General features: G+C 49.3%; 1 protein-coding gene across 1 annotated transcript in view; it reads left to right on the top strand.

Annotated features, from left to right (window-relative positions):
• Positions 1-26,484, top strand: part of LOC108931163 (protein FAM189A1-like) — an 82,656-nt gene that overhangs the window by 39,669 nt on the left and 16,503 nt on the right. Inside the window, exon 2 of the mRNA XM_018746780.2 lies at positions 1,079-1,135. Coding sequence (XP_018602296.1) covers positions 1,079-1,135 — 57 coding nt within the window. The remainder of the gene's footprint in view (positions 1-1,078; positions 1,136-26,484) is intronic.

Here is a 26,484-nt window from a genome sequence, read left to right as displayed (position 1 = left end):
GAGGAGACGCCAGTCCGTCACAAGGCACCCCAAGCCGGACTTGAACCCCAGACCCCCGGGAAAATAGGACCTGGTGAAACCCGCTGCGCCACCACACCCCCCATATCTAAAAATAAAACATATGATTAATAATATATTATTATATATTTTATATTATATAATAATTATAATAATATAAAATATATATTATTCACTTTTATCATATTTTTGTTATTCCACATTTTTAGATCACTGTATTTTTATTTTAGCACTATATTTTTATCTTACTTCATTTTTTCCTGTTTTTATCATTATATCTTCCTCATATTTATGTAGTATGTTTCTAATTTCTACTTTATTTGTATTGCCTTGTTTTTATTATCTATACTATAAATATGGGGGGGGTGGTGCGGTGGTGCAGCGGGTTTGGCCTGTGCCTGTTCTCTGGGTCTGGGGTTCAAGTCCCACTTGGGGTGCCTTGTGACCGGCTGGCATCTCGTCCTGGGTGTCTCCCCTCCTCATCCAGCCTTGCGCCCTGCGTTGCCGGGTTAGGCTCCGGTTCACCATGACCCCGCTTGGGACAAGCGGTTTCAGACAGGGTGTGTGTGTGGTATTAGTATGTATTACGGACAGTCGGGAAAAACATTTTGCTGCATGTCGTATTAAGTATGGTTGTGTATGTGACAAATAAAATTTCAATTTAAATTGAGTTCTACGTTGTCCGAATCTTGCAATTAAACCAACATGTCGGTCGAATACGATCGGTCAGTGACAGAGATGGGATGAAACAGCATAGGTACATATACAGGAGTCTGTCAGGACCAGGGGTGAAAACCAGTGCAGTAATCTGGCCTGGTTTCAATAGATTAACTCAATTTACTTTTGAAAAACAGGCACCTCTTCACATGTGTGTTAAGTGCTTTGTGTGTATAGCTGTGTGGGGAGAAGTGCTGCTAAACAGCTCAGTAGTGTAAAGTTTGTAGCCATGTTTAGCATTTTGTGTGTGGCTTCCCTATTCCCGCTGCTGGTTGCTTCTCTGTCGTCCTGGCTCAGCTGTGATGATGATGGCGATGATGACAGCGGTGGTGTTTGTTTGCAGGTGTTGCTGTCGGGCCTCATCGGAGTGGTGTCCTGGAAGAGACCTCTCTCCTTGGTGGTGAGTGACCCCCTCCCTTCTCCCGCAGCATGCGGTCGGCCCCTTCTCTGAAAATAGGCACCCGACCCCAGCGCCGTCCCACCCCTTCGACCCACCCTCACGCCTGGCTTGGGCTGCCATTTCTGGCCCTCTGGGCGCTGTGGATGAAATGTTGTGGTCACAAAAGGTGGCAAGTTTCTGTTGGGAAGTAGTGTTAAAAGCCCATCACAGCTCTCCTGTCCCTGAGGGTGGACATAACACATAAACTAGTGACCTGGAAAAGGACATCTTCAAAAACGAAAGGTTTTTTTTTATTTATTTATCTCTCTGCTCCCTGAGGCCCAGTTACTAAATCCACATCCGCTGTCCTGAGTTTAAAAAAAAAATAAATAAAATGGAACACTTATGGAACATTGTCCTGCTTATACTGCGTTACGATCATATGGTAAATATCTTATGATCTGTAGGGGCACCTGGTAGTGTAGCAGTTAGAGCCATTGCCTTTGGACCCAGAGGTCGCGGGTTTTAATCCCACCTCCAGCTATAGTACCCTTGAGTAAGGTCGTAACCCTAAATTGCTCCAGTAAAATCACCCTGCTCTATAAATGGGCTGAAAACTGTAAGTAGCTTAACATTGTAAGTCACTTTGGAGAGAATTGTCAGTTAAATGACTAAATATAGATGTTTCTACTCTCTCCATGATGGTAATACTGGGAGGTTTTATGCTTCATTCCTGCTGTGCTTGCAGGGCTCTTATGGTTTGTGGAGATCTCATTGGAGCTATTTGTGGTTAATGTAGGTATCCTACCATGTACTATGAGAAGTGGAGGCAGTGTGTTCCACAACAAAATGTTTCTACCCTCTGTTAATGTGGGCAATGAAGGCAAAACAAATGAGCCTAGGGATTGAGGTCACTAGTGTCTGTCAGTCGGATCTTAACCCAGCACGGAGGCGTTGGTGTTCTTTCACTGTATTTCACCCCAAAGTTTCGAAGCTCTGCCTTGGTACTGATGACTTCCCAGTGTGCCTCAGCCAAGGAACAAGACACCAAAACCTCAGGCCAGCAGCTCTGTCCATTGTGCACCAGGCACAGCTATACAGAGACACCTTCATCACAGGGTTCGAGTATGACCTCTGTCGTCTTCCGGTGGGGACTGAGAAACACTTAAGGGTGGAGCACAGTTGACATGAGACCACTAGGAGCTTTCCTTTGTACCGCAGTGTAACTGATGGTGTAAGAAACAGCGGTTGGCTGTACATCGAGAGGAACCGCGCTGTCCTCTGGATGCTGTCTTGCACAGAATGCAGGGTACTGCTAACAGCCAAGCAGTGGACACAGCTGGAGATCAGTAAATTGTGGTGGAAACAAGGTCGAAATCAAGGAGCACAGTCAGCCCTCTAAATCAGATGTCAATCTTGTGTGAGCACTCAAGGTGGAATCTCTAATTCACTGATATTTAATTACCTCAAGTACAGAAAAAGCATGTTCCTACATTGCTCCAAACACTGCTTACTTTTGCCCTTTATGGACTCCAAGGGGTCGTTTTGAATCTGCGGAGGAGGGGGGTACATTGAAACAGGCTTACCCTTTCTGTGGCTGTAGCTTGTCCCTAAGGCTCTGTGGGAGAGAGTGAACTTCATCTCAGTAGTGACTCATAAGAAGGGGAGTAGATCACAGCCCCTCCTCCTCTATTCACACTGCTCTGCTCAGCAGCCCCCAATCAAATACACCAATCCGACCCCCCCACACCCCCCCAAAGAGCAGGGAGCAGAGTGAATGTCGAATTCCCCACCGCTCAGCCAGGGAAGCTTCAGGGGGGTAAAGACAAAACAACTTGGATTTTACTAATAAGTTCCTGATTAATATTGCAGTATTGTCCAAAAGTCCTAGGCACTTAGGTGTTTCACAAAAATATTTGTTTTAGATGGTTATTTAATGGGGGGCGCGGTGGTGCAGTGGGTTGGACTGGGTCCTGCTCTCTGGTGGGTCTGGGGTTCGAGTCCTGCTTGGGGTGCCTTGTGATGGACTGGCGTCCCGTCCTGGGTGTGTCCCCTCCAGCCTAGGCTCTGGCTTCCCGCAGCCCTGTATGGGACCAGACTGTGTGTGTGTGTGTGTGTGTGTGTGTGTGTGTGTGTGTGTGTGTGTGTGTGTTGTGTGTCATGTGTGTAGTTATTTAAAGGCTTCTGCCTTAGTGTCAGTGAGAAAGAGCACATTTTAGATCCAAGCATTGCTTTTGCAAAAAGTTACAGTATTGCAGTAAGGGTTTTGTATGTTGTTAAAGAAAGAAAGTACACACACAAACACACACACTATCTGAAACCCCTTAGCCCAAGCAGGGTTGCGGCAAACCAAAGCCAAACCCGGCAACACACGGTGCAAGGCCAGAGGGGGAGGTGACACACCCAGGACGGGACGCCAGTCCATTGCAAGGCACCCCTAGCATGACTCAAACCCCAGACCCGCCAGAAAGCGGGACCCAGCCAAGGCAACCGCACCAAGCGGTTGTTGATGATGAATGGTTACTAAGCTTTGTAGGAAGTTTATTAATTAAGAGCATTGTTTTTGGAAGCATTCTCACTTTACAGCTTTTTTCCTTAATTGCCTGTAACTTTTGCACGGTACTGAATATTTTGAATAAACTGCTATATGGCAGAGTTGTGAGCTGTCAGAGGTAGGGGAAATGTGCACACTCTTGGGCACATGTTATGTGTGAATGTGGACAGTGGAGTAATCGTACCTTTTATCAATGCTAGCGACTATCGTTACAGGCCGGATGTCTCATCAGCTCACTCTGGATGGGACGCCAATCCGTCGCAGCAGAACAGGGTAGTTTCTTCTCCTTTTTTAAATTAACGGCTGTACAGAGCAGACTGGGTCAGAGTAATATAGAGACAGAGTCAGCACACCAAGGAAATGCAAATACATTTAAATACAGACACAACACAAGAGCAAAAGGTTGTAGTATGTTGGGGGGGGGGGGGGTTATTTATCACTATGTTAAGAAAAATTCCATAAAGGTGACCAGATCTTTGACAGTGTGTAAGAGCAGTTAACATGCGTTCCATCAGTTCATCAAAAAAGAACAAGTACATAGAAGCAGAAAAATTAAACTGTTAGTTTGCTCCAAAGGATTTCATGGAACAGTTGTTGTATGAAACAGGGTAATTATTATGGTAAATATTACAGTTCTAGGTGGGCATGGTGGTGCCATGGGTTTGGCATGTGCCTGCTCTCTGGTGGGTCTGGGGTTTGAGTCCCACTTGGGGTGCCTTGCAATGGACTGGCATCCTGTCCTGGGTGTGTCACCTCCCCCTCTGGCCTTGCGCCCTGTGTTGCCGGGTTAGGCTCTGGCTCGCCAAGACCCCTCTTGGGGCAAGTGGCTTCAGACTGTCTGTGTGTGTGTGTGTGTGTGTGTGTGTGTGTGTGTGTGTGTGTGTGTGAGAGAGATTATAGCTCTAGTAACAGTAGTAGCTCAAAGCACATGGGATGTTTAAAGGAAGGTTACCAAGCAACATTTGGAAAAGCTGAAATCCACCCTTAGCTGGAAGTATGAGGAGCGAATGCTGACTTTGCCATAACATTAAGAGTTTCACCGCAGATGAGAGGGTGCACTTAACTGATGAGACAAGGCAGCAAATAGCAGCCACTTGGACAGAAGGTAAATAGAGTGGTGTTGCAGGTCTAATTACCTGTAATGGAGCCGTGGGCACGGGGATTAGATCTTGGTGGAGCATGGTTGGGCAGGGGGCCGCAAATAAGGCTTAAATCGCTCCCGTTTCACATATTGATGTGCTTCTCCTTTTTCCTCGCTATACAGTATTATGAAGCACACGTTCACATTTTTCCCAGAGTGCCGTGCAGCGCTTAAATTAAACGGCAAATGGAATGGAGAGAGCTCCATTATGTGAGCGAGCGAGGGTGAGGCAGAGTGCCAAATGAAAAAGGTACTGAGGTGTCTTTTAATTCCCTACGGACCTGCCGGTGTGTATCCACATTATAGGAGCCGGCGGTGCAGCGCGTGGCCGCAGGCTCGGATTCATCACCGACGACCTCTTCGTTCGCATGGCCTAGCCGGGTTCGTGCATTTAGCACTGCAAGTGAATGATCCTGGAAAGTGCAGTGTTTCCTAGTCCCCTACCGCCTTTGTGGGGGGTTGTGCTGGGCGTCTACTGCATCCATTAACCTTTCCACAACCGGAACCAAAGTTGCCACTACTGGGACAATCTGACTGAAAGAAGCTCCAGTCGGTATTCTGAGGGCGACAAACCCAATGCTCCCAGCTCACGGTCGCGCTGGCGGCAGTTCACTGGGTGTCGAGCACAGCGCTGCTGTCCGGGATGTCCAACCAACTGCCGCTTCTTCTGCCCTCTTGGTGAATTACATTCATGCCAGTAGCTCCTTCGCCGTTTCACTTGCTTCGTTCGCAAAAAGAGGTGCTCCGGCGCAGCTAACAGCTTCTCTGGAGTGACAGGAGTGGCTGCGCACCCGTGTTGAATTTTTAATCGGGTTCGGCAGTGGCGGCAGCATGTCTCGTCTGTGGCAGGGTGCTGCTCAGGGCAGAGGCCACAGCAGAGGCGAATCAGCCGACAGGCACACTGTCACTTCCTGTATGGCTCCGCACCAGGGTTGGGAGTTTTTTCATTATTATGTATTTATTATTATTTTTCTTTAATTTTTTTTCCCAGTTTTGCAGTCTACAGCCCAGCGCTGACAGGCGACAGAACAATCCGGGCCCTCACACGACGAAACAGCAGGGCACCGCGTGGCCAATGTGCTGCTGATGTCGGAGGGGAACGCCTGTCAGAGCAGCTGTTTTCTACCGTTTCTTCTCGTGCTGTGTCATCATAAGGAGTCCGCAGTGATGGAGGAGAAAAGCATGCTGAGGTTTGCCCCTTGGCACCTTTGGAAGCCCCACATCTTCCTTTTGAACTTCCTCACTGTGGCAACTGTGTCAGTGCAGGTAGGGATAGATTGGGACTGGAACACAAAGTGCATCAGTGCTTCGTAATGCAGGGTGCTGATTGAGCGATTAACCCGTATTGTTTCATTCTGCAAGGAAGAAGGAACCGGTGTAAATGCAGGCAAGCGAAAAGGTAACTATTAATAAGAATGAATATTTGATGTTGAGTCGGCCTATCCGCTTAGTGACTGGCAGTTTATGAATGGCACAGATTTACCGCAGAAGAGCAGCCATCCATCAGCTACCCTCATGGTGCGGCGCTTCAGAGAGCACAATGAAAACGTTTAATTGGAACGTAAACAAATTACAGCAGCGAATCCACAAAAGAGCGGTTTGTTTCGGTTTTCTCTCAGTGCCGTATCACGAGAAAATGGTATTGTTCGCACGGGCTCCGCCATGAAGGCCCTCTCTACAAGGCAGCTGGGGTTGCTCCCCCGCTATTGTGTCCAAGTCTGGAGGGAAGCGTGCATCTGGAGGGGAGGAGGGATGGCTTCGTGCAACACGCTGCCTGCTCGCCGCCCATGGTACCCCATCTCCAGTGTAGCAGAGCCCCGCCTTGGCGTCGAAGATCTGCTCGGCGCTTCGGGAGCACTCCTCCTCCGGGCGTTGGGAACAGATGGGCACGCGGTCTGGCGCAGATTTGCCGCAGATTCGCGGACTCCTCTGTCAGGCGTCGTCGTGACCCCCTGAGAACCGGGCATCGGAGGCAATCGGCGTGAAGAGGCTTAACGCGTGGATCCGGCCTCCTCTAAAATGCACGTGCGTTGTTCCCTGTGTGTGTGCGCGCGTGTGTGTGTCCTGTGCGCGAGCGATCAGCCAAGTGATTTGCACATCTGAGTGTAGGCCTTTCAGAGGAAAGAAATGTGTTGTCATACTCATACTATCGCACAGCTAATCCCATGTGGCAAGGAGCATTCTCAAATCAGCTCTCTCGTCATCCAGAGGAGCGGTGAACACCCGGTCACCGCAGAACCAGCTCGGACCGGTTTCGGCGCAGCGTCGCGCTCGCTCTTGCGTGTGCTCCGTCGGCGGCGCCCCCGCTTTCGTGCGCGGATCGAGATCCTGGCAAGGCGACGGCGGTGGACGCTTGTCCTGAAATCTGGCTCTGTTTGCGTGTCTGAATACGAGCAAATTAAGGCAGGTGCCAGAGCTCGGCTTCGCCACAAGCTGTTTCGTTTCATTTCGTTTCATTTCACTCCGCTCCGCTCACCTCTGTACTGGTCACATGTAGAGCCGGAAGGCAGTTCTCGGAGGAACGTCTTTAGCACCGGGGTAATGGCAAAGACGCAACTTCACTCCAAGTTCCTGTGAGACACGCACACACAAATTACACAGCTTTCGCCATGAGCATCTGTGCCCGTTGGCAGAATAAGGAGTGGCACGTTCTGATAAAGCGACAAAGCTGGACTGGGGCACCAGGCTTGTCAGTGGCTTTGTGTGTTCTGTTAATTTGTGTCTCTTTCCGCAGAATCTTTTATTTTTCGCAAACGTGTGGAAGTGTCACTTGGCTACTGTTATGAGAGCAGCACAGGAGGTAATGGTGGACAACGAAGGTCCTTCCCTGAGTTTGCTTGTGACGAATGGTTTACATTCTCCTGTCACCGCAGCAGTTTCGGGCAGGTATGTTTTTTTTTTTTTTTTAAATCATTTCGATTTTTCTGACGGAAACAACAATGGCATCATTCTTCAGCCTCCCCACGCCTGGCAGCAGAGCGCTTCATGAATCATTAAGCGCTCCGACGGTATCTGTTACGCACAGCACCTCCGTCTGCGCTCTCACCTCAATGCCCAGCATTCTCGAGCGATGCCAGCTACTGATGACCTGGGCTTCCAGCTACCAGGTCAGAGGCTACATATCCAATAAGGCCTGTAGCTGTGAAAATACGGTAGTTTTCTAAGTAGCGTCATGTTGTGGAAGCCCCTCGCAACACTCATCTGCCTTTGTCTTCACTCTACCTGTTTGCGTAGCAGACATCGCAATGGAGGACTCGCAGCAGTACATGTAACAGACAGTATATTTGTTCAAGAAGGTTCCTGATGAAATAATTAGCGAAGGCCCCCAGTCATAAATAATTACAGAGCGGAGTAATTGACAGATCGCTCGGCTGATTGGCCGCGACACCTGCTTCCAGGTCCCTAACTAACGGAAGCACCGCCGACTGTAATGCGAGAGCCCAACGAACATCCCGCGTTCGAGTTTTCGCGGAGCCATTAGCTCCCTGAAATTCCACTCTGTATTCCTGTCGAAATGTTATCGATTGCAGCGCTTTCATTTTTTACAACAAAGGGATATTTTTATGAAGTCGAGAGGCTTTGTTTCCATGCGGGGCTTCCCTTGTCTCCCAGTGTGTAGCGAGATCAATGCGGGCCTTCCGGAGGTAATCCCCACGCGGAGACATGCTGCCTCGCTAATAGAGATTAACCCCCCTGCCGTTTCGCCTGCCACCCGAGGTGACACTGAAGATTAACACGGTGCTCCTGCTCCGCTGAACATTAGCTTCGCTTGGCAGTCCTCCCGGGGATAAGAAATCTTTTGAAGAATTCAAATGCAATAAAATGTAACGCTAACCCTGGTCCGCAGCACGTGGGTGGGGTTGGGATGAGTAAAACTCAAAAATGAGTGGCGGAAGGGTGTGGAAAACCAGGTGGATACCGAGGATTACATGGCCGAGGCCTGTGAGATCTCTCACTCCAAGTCTAACGGGTGCTTTTCGTCTTCCAAAAGGTATCGCGGGTAAAACTCAACACGCGTCTCGATAGTTAAGAGGTGGGCGAAGTGCTGTCCCGGGCAGGCCCAGGCGCCGCATCGCGTGCTTATGATGTACGACCTGGTCATGCTAACAAAAGTCCCCAAGCACCGGGGGAGAGTGGCTTCCGTATCACTCGCTAATCTGCTCCTTGACGTGACTGATTAGACGGGCGGCGTGTGAAGAGAGCTGGGTGGGTGTGGGGGGAGGGGGTGGGGCTGACAGCTTTGATTACGCCCCAGGCGCCGAAGCGGAGTAATCACTGTGGCGGCGTGAAGAAACGCTCCGTGATCTGCGGCGAAGTGGATGTTTGGCGAGGCAACCGGGACGTCGGCCATGCAGCGCACCCATCGTTCCACGAGGATGTGTCCTGACGGTTCCACGGAGAGCCTCCAGAGCAGCGCTCTGGTCACCTCGCAGCGTCTCCTCGCAAGGAGAACGTTGCACCGTTTATGTTAACTTCAGCTGTATTTCATTGTACGCGCCCGCCATCGAAGGGGAAGGAGAAGCTCGTTCTCTGAGCGCGTGTTTGTCTGAGCAGCTCCTGGAGGACACTGGATCGCGCTTCTTCTCTTCACGCTGCTCACCTGTGTGCAGATAGACGTTTGCAGTAAAAAGGAAGGCATGTGGAAGCACTTACTGGGGATGGGGAAAGGAAGCAGGAAGGAGGTCTGACGTGATTCTCGGCGGTTTTGGAAATGAAAGGGGAAGCGCGATTATGCTGGTCACAGTCCTTGTGGGGAAGGTCACAGGTTCCATGGCCTGCGGTCCCAGAACACGGATAATGTTATATTCATGGAGCAACAGGACGAATGACTAATGTTGTTTTTCACTGCTTGCCTCTGTAGCTGTAAGCCAGCGGTGAAAGGTGCCCTACTGAAGGGCTCTTGGTCCATCTTCTATTGTCTTTTACTACTAAATGCAGGTGTGTGAGGAAACATGACACACTGGCTCCGTGCTGCAGCAACGTGGAAATGGAACTGGTCCAAAAGTCCACTCTGTGCAGCTTAGCAAAGGACAGTAGATAGCAGTCATTTGAACACTAGTAATTGCTTTGCATCTGTTTCTGTCCCTGCTGCTGCCTCTGTCACTGCCACCGTCTCAGTTCCTCTCGCTGTCTTTATCCCTTCTGGCTGTCTTAGTTTCTTCCTCTGTCTGTCACTCACAGTGTCTGCTTCCCTCTCGTCCTGTGTCACTTACAGTGTCTCCATCCCACCCACCCCTCTCTCTGTCAGCCCCACCGTCGCTCTCACCTTGCTGTTCCTGTCATCCTCTCCATCACTGCTGTTGTCACTGTCACTCCCAGTAGCCGCTGCCCTGAGACCGCTCTTGCTGTTTTCGTCACCCTCTCAGTTGTCACAGGTGCTCTCGCCCTCGCTTTTCCTCATATGCTCCCTGGGTGAGTCTGCGGGGCCTGCACGGTTCCTCTACATGGGGGACTGACTGCGCGCGCGCGCGCACACACACACACACACAGAGAGTCTGAAACCACTTGTCCCAAGCAGGGTTGTGGCAAGCCGGAGCCTAACCCAACAACACAGGGCATAAGGCTGGAGGGCGAGGGGACACACCCAGGACAGGATGCCACTCAATCACAAGGCACCCCAAGCGGGACTCAAACCCCAGACCCACCAGAGAACAGGACCCAGCCAAACCCGCTGCGCCACCGCGCCTCCTCAAGCTGACTGCAGAAAAGTTCAAAAAGCAAAACTCGGACATCACAGTGGGCAACCTCGACATCCGAGGCACCGCTCTATGACATCTCGTATAAAGTAATGAAAGTGGGGTGTAGGTTGGTGCTCTCGCAGAGTGGCCTCTGACACGCTCATCTCCCACCGTGCTGAAGGGGTCAAGCACTTCTTTGTGGTGAATATGCCTTCCTGCATGCCAACATGCCTTTCCGATGCAAAAGTGGATCCCTGTCTCACGTCAACATTTTTGCTCGTGGCAAATACAGACGACATAGAAAAAGTGTAAGCCTCTCGTTTTTAGCCCCGCTCACATTTCCGCTTTAGCCCTTTGTCCTCAGGTGCTGATCTGGAGACAGTGGCACGATGGATGTTTTACGAATGTTTCCCGAAGGTAGAGCAACAGTTCCTCACCTGCATTCTGGTGCTTCAGTTTGGTGGTCACCGAGCCTTTAGCCACTATTCGGTCCGTGTCCTTGTTCTTGTCCTCTTGTCTCTTTAGCATCCAGTCACAAGGTGACGTGACGGGCGGCACGTTGCGCGCAGGTGACTTCACAAAACAACCGTGCGTGTTTTCGTAAGCTGCGCTTTCCGGCGGTGTTGACACGTCATGCTTTCTGCGGCACCCGTTTCAATGTAGCGATCGCATAAATAAATATGAGAGAGAGGGCCGTGATGGAGCACGCACCACAGGAAAATAAATCGAGCACCTCTCATCCGCACGGAGATTAGAAAAGTCGCAACCCGCATGCAGTCATGGTGATGAACCACCAGCGGGATGGGTGGGGGGAGGGTGCAGCGAGGGCATTCTAATCGTATTATTTCCCCTCTGATAGGCTCTATTACCTCTGTGGTTTAAGAGGAACACACCCAAGTTCTTCGCTCGAGCACTGAGTGCTGCTAAGCCGTCAAGCGCTTTGGGCCTCCAGCTTTTGATCAGCAGCACAGGCACCGGCGGAGCATCCTTAGCTGAACCCCCCTCTCCTCCCATGGCCTCTCCTCTGCTGTGCCCCTGCTCTGTGAGGGGTGTGACATGGAGTGCAGCGGGACAGTTTGGGGATAAGTCATTTAATGTTCTGACACATGCCGCTGCTTTGATGGCGGAAGAAACCAGGCCTGTTTGGACACATCTGGGATGCTGTCTCTTAAATGAAACTAAATTTACACCTTTATGTACCATAGGGGTGAATATCCGGCTGTGCATCTGGGTGCTATGAATGCTTTAGCGTGGAAAAGCTCAGGTGTTCCCCCAAGCTTCGTACGGGGACTGTTTTTATTTATGTGTGGGCATTTGGGTTCAGACACTATACACCCTCCAAACATCCATCATGCTCAGCACTTTTCTTAACACTGTTCACATTGGGTCATGCCCCATTTTTACATTTATTTATTTATCAGGTACTTTTCTCCGAAGCAACTTCCAATAAACTCTATGTAGTGTTATCAGCCCACACACCTTATTCATCAAGGTGACTTACACTGCTAGATGCACTGCTTACAATGGGTCACTCATCTATACATCAGTGAAACACACTCTCTCTGTCACTCACACACTATGAGAGAACCTGACCAGCATGTCTTTGGAGTGTGGGAGGAAACCAGAGCACCCAGAAGAAATGCACACAGGCACAGGGAGAACATGGAAACTACACACCAGCTGGGCAGGGATTGAACCCACATCCTCTCGCACCACCCAGGTGCTGTGATACAGCAGCACTACTCACTGTGCCACCGTGCCACACGTTTTAGATGCAGTATGTAGCATGTGGAAAGACACATTTTCCATGAGCGGTGGTCATATGGTAGTAGTGTTTGTAATGCGGTGGTCCTTCTGTTGTTGTTGTTGGTAGTTGACAAAGCGTTGTAAGGACTGAGGGTGGTCCTTAAAAATTTTACCCATTCAAGGCCAGTAGTCCCATGGGTTCCGATGCTCTTCTAATTTTTCTTAACTAGGGTTTCTAAAATGCGGCGATTCTAAGATCTGGCTTAAAAGTAAGAGCACGCTCACGGGACACACAACCACCAAAGGATGTAGCTCATGTGTACACAGATTAGCCACACAGCTAACACAATCACCAGACACACAGACACAGCATGTAAACACCCAGCACGGGCACAGCAAGCATAGAGCATATACACACTGTACATACAGTACATTCATAAGATATCCACACCAAATCCATTAAGGTTAGATGGCTCATGCATCTAATCCTCACACACAGCACATACAGTGTGCCAGGTGGCATCCGCCAGCTCCAAGGTGATAGAACACAGTAGCCAGCTTGACTCCAGAGGAAGAACCAAGGTGCATTTGAGTGTAGAGCAACTTCATGAAGGACTGTTGTCCAGGGAGTAAAAGTACAGCGGCAGTTACGTAGAAAAGTGGAGACGTGGTCAGTTTCGTATGGATATAAAGCACCAGCTGAGGGTGGTGTCAGATGTCTTTTGAAGTGCCAAAGGAGTCACACAGGGTATGTACATATGCTTTGTGAGAAGAAGCAGCTAATTCATGCTGTGGCTACAGTTTAGAATGCCTTTGTAGACACCTTCCATCTGTTGTTCTCAAGGCTTTGACGTGAGAGGGGCGAATGGTTTCAGGAATGCCTTTTTTTTTTTTTGCAAATAATTGCATAAAGTTTGCTGCTGGAACAACATCTTTTGTGGAACATTTGAAATCTGAGAACGATCTGATATCTGAATAGCACCGGGTTGAGAGAGGGTGCCAAGGTTCGCTTTGAGAAACTCCTTATTTACATGTCTGTCTGTTGATGGGCTGACATTTTGCTGGAGAGCAGAGGAAAAATTCTGCATGCCTGTGAGAGCAAAGACCTTGGTCAGAGACGCAGGGTAGCTTCTGGATGCCTCGTGTATAGACAGCTATTTAATATTATGGCACCAACATAATCTTGCATATACAGTCTCGTACAGTCAGACAGTAGATGTAAAATGTGTTGACGGCATGTCTGTAGACCAAATGTGTTTTAATTTCATTATTTTGATGTCTTCTTTTTCATTTAGACAGCGTTAGGGGCACGTTCGCCACATAGGCCACGCGCTGCATGTCACAGAAACATCATTTTTCTGTTGTTATTTCTACTATAGCTTGATCGCATCAGCACCACGGACAGCTACTCAGAAAACAAACGAATTTCTTTCGCTACCTTCTGAAGCTCCTAAAAAGAGATGGGCTTATTTCGGGTGCACTTTTACATAAGCACCACATACATTTTCACACACATTGGCAGCATACAGTCAGAACGATCAGCAGGGAGTCTTGTCAGGTCATACTTTTTTTGTTAATTTGTTTTTCTGAGGTTTCCGAGAATCCTGCAGAGTGAGGCACTTGACCGAAGGTTCAGAACCGAACAAGGACCCGGTATCTGTGACCCGTGTCCTCCGGCCGTGCTTGGCAGCCCTTCGCCACTCTTGTTTTCCCCGGCAAAGCAGCAAATGCTCACGTTCTGCAAGGAAAAAAGCCCAATTTCACAGTGCTTTCATTTCGGGCATGAGCTGCCTGTTGATTTGAGAATGCTTTCTTCGCAAGCGAGGGTGGTTGAAATGTGCCACTTTGAACCAATATGCCCTGCATAAATGATCTTTGATGTAGGTCTCCAAGTTGGCGTTCACATTTTTACCTTTCGGGGAACGCAATGCAGTTGCTTCCCAAAGACGAGCCACCCACCGCACCTGCACCTTCCGCCATCGCGGTGCATTTCGCCTGTCCTTGGGCTTTGTGCTGCTTTGTGTTACTCTCATTATCGGCCTGCCCATCCAGCCCAGACCCCCCCCATCCACAGGCAATCTTTTAACTCCACCCCATTCACAGGCATTTTATTGCCCCACCATCGCTTTGTGCTTGGAGGAAAATGTGTATGGAAAAAAAGAAGGTCATGAAAACACACAGCTTTTGATTAGTGTGAATGTTGATTTACGTGAGATTTCACATGCTCTGGGGATTTGTACAGTGTGCATTTGAGAGGACTGTGAGTGGGAAAAGCGCTGTATTGAATCAATTTAAATTTAAATTTGCAGTAGATCGCGCCTCCATGTGCACAGACACAAAGTGCTCCCTGTGCGTGATGTGTTCATTCCGGTGCACACCCTCCCCCAAAAGTCACATTAAAAATGTGCACATTTTATTCACACTTAATTTTCCTCATTTAATCACACTTATTGTTTCAAACATCACCTCCTTGTTGCACTGAGAATGCGCATCGCAGAAGCACAAGTGTGTCACACTAATTGTGTGTCACTAAGTGAGGATCACATAAAATGCTTATTATCCCAAAATGCTAATTATAGGCCACTTCACTGAAATGCTAGCTCTTATTTTTATGCGCTCCTTCAGTTCACATTAATAACTTTAATTTGTTACGCCTTGCTGTGGTTTTCGCTCGTTACATACAACCCCCGATACGTCCGTTGTTCTCTGATTTTATCAGTTGTTTCTGTTTGAAAGGGTGAGCTCACGTTGACCGAGGAAAGCGCAGGGTCCTTTCCCATCTGCGCTTCCCATTCTTTCCAAATTGGGTTTTCTAATTGACTGGTGCCTGAGATGGATCAGGCTGGGAATAAACAAAAATATATCCCCTTTAGCTTGCCTTCCTCTGAGAGCGGATTACTCCCTCTGTGCATCCCGGCCAAAGAGCGCAACCCCCCCTCAGCCACCACCGTTCCTAACGGATGATGCTCTAGAGCCTCTGTTAGTGGGGGGTGGGGTGGGCACAGGAGGGTGGAGGAGTTCTCAGCTTTTAGGTGACATTGACTAATGCATTTCTTCTAGACCCCCAGAGGTGTTTAATGTCTGGCAGATGTCATTAGGAAATGAGCTGGATTCATATACAGTGGATTAGTCAGGAAACGCATCTTATCCATGTGTCAGTGTTCTCTTCTGCTCAATTTTCAGCCTTGATTACAAAGTCCTTCTTCTGGAATCCCTGTTTTGTTATTATTATTATTATTGTTGTTGTTGTTGTCGTTGTTATGAGCTGCGCACTCGGGTGTTGGCTCGATCTATGTGCAGTTTGCATGTTTTACCCGGCTTCCCATGGATTTCCTCTGGATGCTCCAGTTTCCTCCCACACTCCAAAGACACGTTTGAGGTGGGTTTATGTTGCCTGTAGGGTGTGACATTGTGAGTGAATGCAGGTGTGGTTACCCTGCAATGAACTGGTGTCCCATCTACAGTATTCCCCGACTAGTTTAGCGCCTTATGTTTCTGGGACTCAGTTTTTATCAGTGTGTACCTTACTGTTGCAGTTCAGGTAAAGTACCTCGCACAGGGCCTCTACAGCGGGGCCCCTCCAGGCAGTCGAATGAGCACCCTTCATGTCCTTAACAGAGCTGCGACTCGGGTACTGATGCTGAGAGAATACCAGAGTGTCCCAGTGGCAGCCGATGGACGGCTGGCAGGAAGCGATCTTACTGTCTCGCCAGGTTTGGGATGACCTGCTCTTTATGCTGTTCCGACAGTTCCTTCTTGCCTGTTTGTACGAGTCTTCTGCAGCATCAGCTGAAGACAGCCCATAAAAATGCACGATGGCTCGTCTGCCTCACGATTGAGGCGTTTGGCTGAGAAGGAAGCCCACTGCTCTGTTCTGCTTGGACACACACACTCTTGGCATTTCTTGCCTTGCTCTCTTTGATTTATGATAACACAACGCCTCCAGGATTAGATTTGTAGAGGGACTGCAAAGTACAATTGTTGAGGCTGAGGGAAGGCAATTCGAGCATCCCTGTCCCATGTTACTGCTGCAGAAGTCATTTGAAGGTCCCTTTTACGTTCTGCTGACCAGCTGCATGTCAGGGTGAGGGACATATCGTTAGTTACCATGACGACTGCCTCCTCTTCCTCTTGTTCCCAGCAGTGCTGCTGGAGCTGTGCTGTTGAGCGCTGTGCTTGTGCTTTCATTCACTGTGCTCTTGCCATCGCTTCTCCAGAGCTCTTAGCACTGCCCTTACATTTCGTGTGCGTGCGTGTTTGTGTGCGTGTGTGTCCTCTCCACGTGGCACTGTTCTCTGGGAATGCCATCTCCCTTTGTCTCATCCCATTTGGCACCTTTCCCTCTCTTTGTCTCGCACGGGCGCGCGCACACACACGCGACTTATTCTACTGGGAGACGCAGCCATCAAAGCCGAATCTCACTTCCACCCACAGAGCGAGGCGTCCATCCGCGCTCGTTGTCTTCACCGAGAGAGGTCAGAAACTGATTAAAAGTTGAGTGTGGGTTAATCACAGGCTGACCCTCGCAGGGCCCTCTGCGCTCCTCTGCTTGATTCAATCAATGAGCCATCGGGGGGGGGGGGGGGGGTGCTTCTGTAATACACTCCTCCTAGGGCAGTGCTACACAGATGGGTACAATCACTCTCTCTGAGCACATCCGCCCCTTATCTCCTCCCCAGCCCTGTTTGCACTGTCACCCTCTCCCCTCATTCTGTCCTCCTTCTCTGTTTTCCATGCTCTCCTTCTGTCATGTCTGGCCCCCCCCGCGCTCTCCCCTCCCAGATCTTCGCAGAGATGCTTATATCAAAGAAAAAGGGCATTTACTGAGCTGTTTTATTAGCGCTGTTGCTTCCTGAAAAATGGCGACCACGGCGACAGTGTTTAAGGTGAGGAGCAGGACAGCAGCGTGGCAACAAAAAAAAAATTCAATTTTGACAGTGGCGTCTCACGTGTTCTCCTGGAGGCTTCGTGTTTGGTCTTTGCAGTTGATTATTTAATGTTTCAGCGTGCATGTAGAAAATGAGACATTGTCAGAACTTTTCTCCAGAAGATGATTAAAAATCTTTTTTTTTTTTGCACAAGAGCGCAAAGTTACCTTCACAAGTACACACGCTTTTGGAACCGCTTATCTCATACGGGGTCGCAGGGAACCGGAGCCTACCCGGCAACTCGGGGCGTAAGGCTGGAGGGGACGCACCAAGGACGGGACGCCAGTCTGCCGCAAGGCACCACAAGCGGGACTCGAACCCCAGACCCACCAGAGAGAAGGACCCGGTCCAACCCACTGCGCCACTGCACCGCTGCGCCCCCCTCTTCACAAGTAACTTTGTCCCATTATAGAGTCTTTTTGTTTCATTTTCTGATACACTCTGTACAGCCTTGGGCTGTTTCAGCTGGTTATTCCTGCCAGTGCTGGAGGACAGAGTACATTAACTGCGCTGACCTGTGATGACTTTATTCTCTTCTTGCTCAAGACTGCTCATAAGTCAGAAACCGACTCCTGGGTGCTTTTCTCTGTAAGATGTAAACAGCGGATCGACGTGTCCAGCTGACGTCCGATTGGTCAGATAAGCGTTCCACATCTTTCTGATGATGAGTTGTTTACTTGTGATGCCAAATGAACACTGTGGAGCATTGTGGGAGTCTCGCTCTTTTCAGCCTTCAACACCAGCGGAAGGTGTGCTCCCTTTGGGTTACGGAAAGCGACCTGTGCTGGAGTCGGGCTTGCGCTCGTTGCCGGGGACAAGAAATGTGCTTCGAGATCTTACGCGTTTTGGCAAAGGTAACACTAGAAGGATGGGATTCATTATGGCTGCCCATCGCACCTCACTCAGCTGCCACTGCCAGAGAGACCCTTCCCCTCACTTCAACTGCAATAATTCCAGCCCTGCACCCGCTAGAACCAAGTAGTGTTTGGGGTGAGACGATGTAGTGTGGAACCTGGGATATGGAGGCGCGCTGTTTTTTTTTCCGTGATTAAGGAGACATCTCAACGTCTCCATCTTTCTTCCCGCTGGGCAGAGGTGAGACAGACGTACCTGCCGAGATGCCCTCACCTTTCTCATCTGCTTTGTTCACACATCAGAAAGCACGCTGAAGGATTCTAGTGTGGAGCTACAGACAAGCAAGACTCTGACCGTTGTTCTGTCTCACCCCGGGGGAGGTGAGCAGGTGGGCAGGTAGGTGGGCTTTCTCCACCACCGGGAGCTGCTAGGCTGAGACAGAGGCCCGGCATCTTGGTGACACGCCGAGGTTCGTGCGTGGAGGAAAAAAGAGAAAAAACGTCCGCCCAGATCCTACAAGCTCATCTAATTGAAAATAAATGATGTCTTGTCGCAGAGCTGCTGCCAACTAAATACTAATTTGCACAGCAGCAGACTGTGGAGGCCGGAGTCTGTGCCCCTTTCCCAGACTCCTCCCTGCCAGCGGCTGTCAACGAGGCACACCAGGGCAGTGTCAACAGGCTGGCGGCCCACGCTCCGATAGCGCTGCCGCAGCAGCAACGCGCTCTCACACCCTCGCTAAAGTGTTCCGCTTCGGCGCCCAGAGCAGCAGGAAACACTCTGCACAAGAAGCCAGACTTCTAACCTGAAGTGACCCGTTAGAAATCCAGCATCTCGCACAAGTGGAATGTGTGGCAAAGACCAAAAATGACCGATCAAACCAGCGGTTGCGTTGACTCGTTATTGGTAACTGCTTGTCCGGTACAGGGTTGCCGTGGTCTGGAGCCTGTGCCATAAGCATAGTTGTCGAGGCGGGGTACACACTAGACAGAACACCGCTCTGTCACAGGGCAATTGCGCGCACATTCTTGCGCCGTTGTCGGTTTGGAGCGATCAGTCCGTCTGAATTTGCACTGCCTGCTGTGCCACCATGCAGTGACGACCAGCACGGAACCGGGGGGGGGTCTCTAAGCCAGTGGTTCTCAAAGTGCAGTGTGAGGACCACCTGTGGTGTGCAAACTAACAGTCGTCACATCTCTGCAAAGTGATGTTTAAATCTCTCAGGTGCGTTAGTCTGTTGTGGATGTACGTCATTTTTATTTTAAACATGCCTACTGTTGGCTCATGTAGAAGCCTGGCTTTAGCGACTGGCGCTGCGAGAGCATGGCGTTGTCGAGCCGCCCTATTTGTCATTCCTTCAGTGGAATTGCAGTTTCTTCTTGTTTTATTTCTCTGACCTCATTGCTCACGTATCCTGTCACATGTTTTCTGCCTCTACGTTGCTTTCGTTTCAGGTAAAAATCGGTGGCCAAAATCGTCCTTTTTGCTGGCCCTAAACCCGTTTCTCGATGATCTGCTTTGTTACACTGACAGTTCACACACACACACACACACACACACACATTTTCAGAACCGCTTGTCCCTCACGGGGTCACGGGAAACCGGAGCCTACCCGGCAACACAGGGCGTAAGGCCGGAGGGGGAAGGGGACACACCCAGGACGGGACGCCAGTCCATCACAAGGCACCCCAAGTGGGACTTGAACCCCAGACCCACTGGAGAGCAGGACTGTGGTCCAACCCACTGCGCCACCGCACCCCCTACTGACAGTTCAAGAAGCCTCAATTCCAATCTATGGAGCCACATTTTAAAAAGAAACTCACTGCGGAACCAGCTCAACGTGCGGACTGTTCTCATGACTGCTGCAGGTCCTCTGCCGTACCTTTGACTTGGACGAAGGGATCTTCAGTCTTAAGAAAAGCACTGAAAGAACCTAAAATCTGTTTAGTCGCTATGCTTTTGTTTAAACGGCTTTATTAGTGGGATCGTAAGCTTGCGAGGCTCCTTTGGCGTGCACCACCAGGGGATTAATGCACCGTTGCAGAGATCCAAAGGTGAGATGTGAGACGGGGCGAAGAACGCGTATCGTAGAGTCTCGGGTTTGGCGTCGAGATGCCGAAACGGTTGTCCGACAGGCCGGCGCTGACTGACAGTTTCTGCATTTTCGGCCACGGAGAAGCTCGTTGATTAAGAGCCGAAATGTCACAAAATGATTGTTTTCTTGCAGGATCAACGTAGACGCTGTTTATTTTGACCTTTGTGAAATGGAAAAGGGGGATTTAATGGCGCTGAAGAACAACATTTGTTAGGCGGCTCGGCGATGTGTTTGAGGGCACCGGGATGAAATCCATTTGGTGCTAATTGCGCCGCGTGCCCATAGAGCCGTGTGCCCCAAAGGCATCTGGCTTGGCGCACTCTTTTAATTACTCTGTGCTTCCAGCCTCCGTCAGGTCAAAGCGCCAAATTGCTTTTGCCAGCGTCACATTTTGCAGAGCTGTCCTGAGCTGTGCCGCCAGGTTTGTTCTCTGATTGCTCACTATCCTTTGTTTTTACCTCATTATACACTGCTCTTCTCCCTTTACCTACCGCCTTGCCTTCACAGGAGACTTTGATAACATGACCGTGACACACCGTTGTTTTAACCCACGGCCCAAACGTTCAGTGCAGCGGAACAGAAATGAGTCGGTGTCTCACAGGTATGCACACTGCACAAAATCGGGCGAAGCGGGGCGTTCTTAACTGTCTCGACTTGTTAAAGTGTATTTAAGTTAATTAAAGTTATTGCTTTAACTCCGCGTGAGTGTCGTGTGACTCGCACTTCCCTCCGCAGCAGGGCGTGGCATCAGAGACGGGATGCGGGCGGTGCCGCTAATGTGAACCTGTGCCTTGTGAGTTGGGCCTACATCGATACTCGTGTGTTGTTCATGTACTGTTGTGCAGGTGCATGCGCAGTTCGTGATGGGGGGGTGGTGATGTTCTGCCCTCGCTAAGAGTTGCCCTGCTCAAACCGAACAGATGGATAAACTCTTCCCAAACGCGTGCGGCTGCTGAACGACGAATTTATTCCGCATCCACCAGTTCAGCACGGGATGCAGCTGGAATCGAGCGAAACTGAAATTAGTAGAAAAGGAAACAACAATAACATACAACCTCAAATATTACTATATATGTAAATTAATGTGAAATTATTACTTTTAAAAAATGTACAAGCCCCCTAAACTTAGTTGAGACACACTTGAATGTGTTATACTGGTTTAAAAAATACAAAATCTCAACAGTTTCCCCATTTCTATACATTTCAGCAGTCGTGCCGACAGACTATATCAAAAGAAAGTACTTCCGGACGATGTTTTCCGAAGGTGAGCGCAGTAAAACGGATCTAGACCTATTTTGCGGAGACAGAAGTTACTGCATGTTTAGACCACGACTAGACTCACCGCGGTCAAAGCAGATTCTTATAATCAGCGGCAGGAAGTTGAAATGCATTCCGACACCGGACACTGGACACAGAGTTGGAGACGGTTTACTGTTGCCTTCTTTCCACCTTCTGTCTCTTTGGGTTCTAGACACGATGAGAACGTGGAGGCTCCACACCCCTGAGCCAAATTGGAACTTTGACTACCATGCTGCTTCATTTACCCAGAAAAACATATTATTTTACCTGTTTGTCCTGTGCTTGTTCTACTGGAGGAATTGCAGGGAAAGGCGTTGCTCAGTGGTACTAGCACAGCCACCCCAGGGACTCAATACGGCAGCCTGTGAGTAGGTGCACGTGGTAAAAAGGAATGTTCCTCACACCGTCCCCCTCGTTATCTTTGGATGGAGAACATGAATTACGTGTCGCTGTATGTAAGATGCCTGTGCAAGTACAACTTGACTGGAGTGCATGTTTACTGAAGAAACGTCGTGTAAATCCGTACACTTAAGAGGCCCAGTATGGCGGGACCGTAGTAAATCATTGCAATGAACAGCACTGCCGGTACTGCAGTGTTTTCGGGACAGTCGGCGGAAACGGTGAAATGACACATAACCGTAGTCCTTGCTCTCCGTTGCTCCCCCAAGTCACCTTATGGCTGGACAACAGCATCTGGGGGAACCTTTTCCCCTGAGAAGCCTTTGAGCTGCACATGTCTTTTGTGTGTGTGTGTGTCTCTGCAGTAGGAACAAAAAAGTTCAGGTTCGTTTCTCCAGGTGTCCCCAGCAAATCCACTCCTGTTGATGTCAGAGTGATGCGGATCACCACTTCCTAAATACTTTGTTTACCATAGCAATTCAGTTCAGGAGGAAATGCAAGCGGCGTCGGCATGTGGCCACTCAGGGCCAGAGGAACCCCATTAATACAGCTATTAATCATCTCACACCACGCTGGCATGCGCTGTCATGGCTAATTACGTTAATGAACTCCTCAGGGGTCATTTTCTCCCTCTTCTCCACGTTAACTCTGTTTATTTTTCCTTTATTGACCCTTTCTCGTCAATAGATGTATTTAGCAGCGATGCCACTGACCGGACCCACGGCGATCACGGACGGCACCTGCTGGCTTGGAGCACAAGAGCGGTCCTTCCGAAACACACCCTTGATCCCTCCCACTGTATGATTTCCACACTCTTCTATAAACACTCTCCATCTCTCAGAACACCTGCCACACCTTTTCTTTTTAGTTGTTCCAAGGAATTAGGATTCATTAAAAAAACAAACCAGACTGGATTATTGTTTTGTTTTTAATTTAGAGGGGCAACAGGCACCATAGTGTCTAGTGCTGACACCACGGGGTTAGGAGATCATGGTTTTCAATCCCGCATAATGCTGTCGAGCAAGGTACTTTCCTTCATTTGTTCCAGTAAAAATTTCCCAGCTGTATAAATGGGTAAATCATGAAATCCTTCTACTAAGTTTACATTTACAATTATTCATTCAGCAGATGCTTTTCTCCAAAGCGATGTACATTTCGTAGAAAATACAATGTGTTCATTACGTTAGGATGACGAGACATATCTGCAGATGTATGATTCTTAAGTACAGTTTATTTTCTTCACCATATGCACCGATGTTCATCACACAAGCAGCTGCATAAAACTGTACCAGAATATTGCCGATTCCTAATCGCCTTCCTAGTAATTTTTTTTTTTCTTTTGGAAATACATACATATAAACATTTACATTACATTGCAGGAGTGGCTCTGTAAAGGACTGATCCGAGCACAATCGTGAACGTATATACCTTACGGGCCTGAACATTTCTACCTTACGTGAACTTAAGAGATCAAAGTTCATGAGATTAAAGAGATCATTCTACAAAGTTACTTTGTAGAAAAGCATCAGCTAAGTTTAGTAAATGTGATGTGGGTGGGAATAGAGTTTGGTGTGAAGAAACCAATCAGAAGGTCAGTGTCAACGTTGAGGTACAGATACCACATGGCCACACGTTTCCGCCACGTACCATCTATTAGTTGTTTTGCTTGGTTTCCTATCACTTGCTCAAAAATGGCATTTGAATTTTATGTGGGACAAGTGTATTTCTGCTGATCTTGCTTTTTCGCAGAGAACAGTACCCGTGTGTTTCCTCGACTCGGACCGACACCGTGTCTAGGGTTTAAGCAACTGATGGATTATGAATCCAGCTTCTCTCGAGCCGCCACCCCTCCCCCAGCAGCTAGGTAGATGGTTGTGGGAAAGGGCTCCGTGAGTGGCTGGACTCGTGTGTGTGTGTGTGTGTGTGTGTGTGTGTGTGTGTGTGTGTGTGTGTGTGTGTGTGAGAGCGAGCGCATATCACTATGAATTTTAAAACTTGCACTGTTATATTTTCTAGTCGAATTTCAATTGCAATCATGTTGTGTTGGGTCACAAGTCTACTCTGTAGTACATTTAGTCCAAAGTGCCCAGTGCTTTAATAATGCATTTTATAAGTCGAGTGATAAGACGTTGCTGAAACATTATATCTGGGAGTCTAGATTTGAAAGATTTGAAACTGCTGTTATGAGTGCCGGCCACGTGTGAGGTGTGTCTGTTTTCAGGGACTACGTCGTCAGCGCTACCGTATTGAGTGTCCGCGCTTGTGTACTTGCATGGGGGAATTTGCTTGGTGTGTGTCTGTGTCTGTGTATGAGCTGGAGGTGGGAGGTGTTGCTCATCAGCATTCATGTGTGCATGCGCCTGCTGCACCTGCATTGCAGTGTCCAAAATCTCAGCCTGTGCTGCAGCCAACCCCCCCCTCCCCCTCCCCCTCCCCCCTTCCCCATCTCCCTCACCGGGGCCCCTGTCTGGGGATGTCTGGATGCATGTGAGGACCCTGAGCCTCTAGTGCTCCAGTAGCCCGGCGCCCCGCACTAGACCTGTGACCTGCCACACCTGGTAACTAATCCACAGCAAGGGAACCGTCAGCATCTTGTGTGTCGCCCCCGTGACCCTCCCCCACCGCTGAGCAGCCAAAGTCGGTGAGAGTCCACCTCTGGCTTTAATCAGGACGTGTTAAACGGTCACGGGCAACGACCCGACACCCTGAGAGTGCTACCCGATAGCCCCGTGTTCCCGACATGCAAGCGCCAGCCAGGCTGTAATTAATGAGCGCGTGTTCGACTGCACTATCCGATTCCACATGGCAATTAGAAGGGAGCGGCGTGGGGGCACAGAGTTTAATTAAGGAGCCGCGACCGTGGGCCAGGGCTGCGACACCATGACACGGCTCCCTCCAGCGTTGACCGTGAAGCCAAGCCCTTTGTCTGTTACCGCTCTATCGTGATAACTTCTGCTTTCTAAATATTGACACAGCCAACCTTGATTGCGTCGGTTATTATTCCTTCATTTAGCTGATAGTTTCCCCCAAAGTAAATTACAGCGTTAGGTCTGCGTGCTGATATGGGTCAGTGCGCAGAATCCAATTCGACTCACGCAGTGTTTGCGCGAATGGAGGGCACGCAAGCGGTGTACCGTTGACTTCTTCGTCACGTGTCTTTGGGTCGTGGATGCAGGGAGGACGTTTACGTTCCGCACACCCTTAGCTGGATTTGAACCTATATCTGAATGAGTACTTCAGGGGCTGTGAAGTGCTGCTGTGCCACCATACTGCTGTACAATGGATTGAGAGTACTGAGGCACTTACAGTTATTGATCCATTTATACAGCAGGGTCATTTTTACTGTATTCATTGAGGTTAAGTAGCTCGTTTACAGGTACTGCGGCGGGAGTGACGATTCAAACGTGGGTCCCTCTTGTGCAGTGTGACATTAAACACGATGCTATGCACTGCCCTGTTTAAATGGGGGCACATGGTGGCACAGTGAGTAGCACTGCTGCGTCAGTGCCTGGGTGGTGCGAGAGGATGTGGGTTCGATCCCTGCTCAGTCTGCATGGAGTTTGCATGTTCTCCCCCCGTCTGCATGGGTGTGTTCTGGTTTCCTCCCATAGTCCAAAGACATGCTGTTCAGGTTCCCCCATAGTGTGTGTGAGTGTCATAGAGAGAGAGAGTGTGTTCCACTGATGTATGGATGAGTGACCCATTGTAAGTAGTGTATCTAGCAGTGTAAGTCTTTGGGTGCTCTGGTTTCCTCCCACAGTCCAAAGACATGCTGTTCAGGTTCACCCACAGTGTGTGAGTGTCATAGAGAGAGAGTGTGTTCCACTGATGTATGGATGAGTGACCTGTTGTAAGTAGTGTATCTAGCAGTGTAAGTCTTTGGGTGCTCTGGTTTCCTCCCACAGTCCAAAGACATGCTGTTCAGGTTCACCCACAGTGTGTGAGTGACAGAGAGAGAGTGTGTGCTCCACTGATGTATGGATGAGTGACCCGGTGTGAGTAGTGTATCTAGCAGTGTAAGTCACCCTGGTGAATAAGGTGTGTGGGCTGATTACGCTATGCAGAGTTCATTGGAAGTTGCTTTGGAGAAAAGTGTCTGATAAATACCATTTTACATTAATTTATTTATCAAAATGAAACTCAAATCAATATTTACATTTAATGACTGCATGTGGCTATTGTTTACTTTTCCCACTGTGTTGAGTAGATACTCCTCTTTTGCACTGTGGCCCAGAGCTCAAACAGCACCTTTCCTCAGTCCAGTTTCTCCGTTTGTCCAGCGGCGGGAAAACACAGTTCTATGCGATAAATCAACACCTGTACCCCCGCTGAATACGAAACGCTTCAAAGGTTCCTTTAACTCGATGAAATTCATCGTAGCGCAAACAAGAATCCGGAAGCAGCATCTTGAGTACTTTGAAAATTCATTTTAGTTTCGTCCCTCATTTCTTTGGTATGAGCTGAGCTGGGTAAGGATGGTTTGGCTGAGATTCCTTTGAGGGACGTGTCGCCGGTGGTTGGGCAGGGGTTTACGGCAGCGTAGGGGTGACTGGCGCTGCTCGTGGCCCCCGGTGAAGGCAGGATGAGTGTGTTCGCAATGATGTCATGAGCTCAGAGTCGTATAGCCAGGGGCGCTCGTCAATCTGCTTCGCCCAGATGACAGAGAGCTGCTGGA

This window comes from Scleropages formosus, chromosome 7 (genome assembly GCF_900964775.1).
Source record: "Scleropages formosus chromosome 7, fSclFor1.1, whole genome shotgun sequence".
Lineage (NCBI taxonomy): Eukaryota > Metazoa > Chordata > Actinopteri > Osteoglossiformes > Osteoglossidae > Scleropages > Scleropages formosus.
This window is presented reverse-complemented; position numbering and strand designations above follow the sequence as displayed.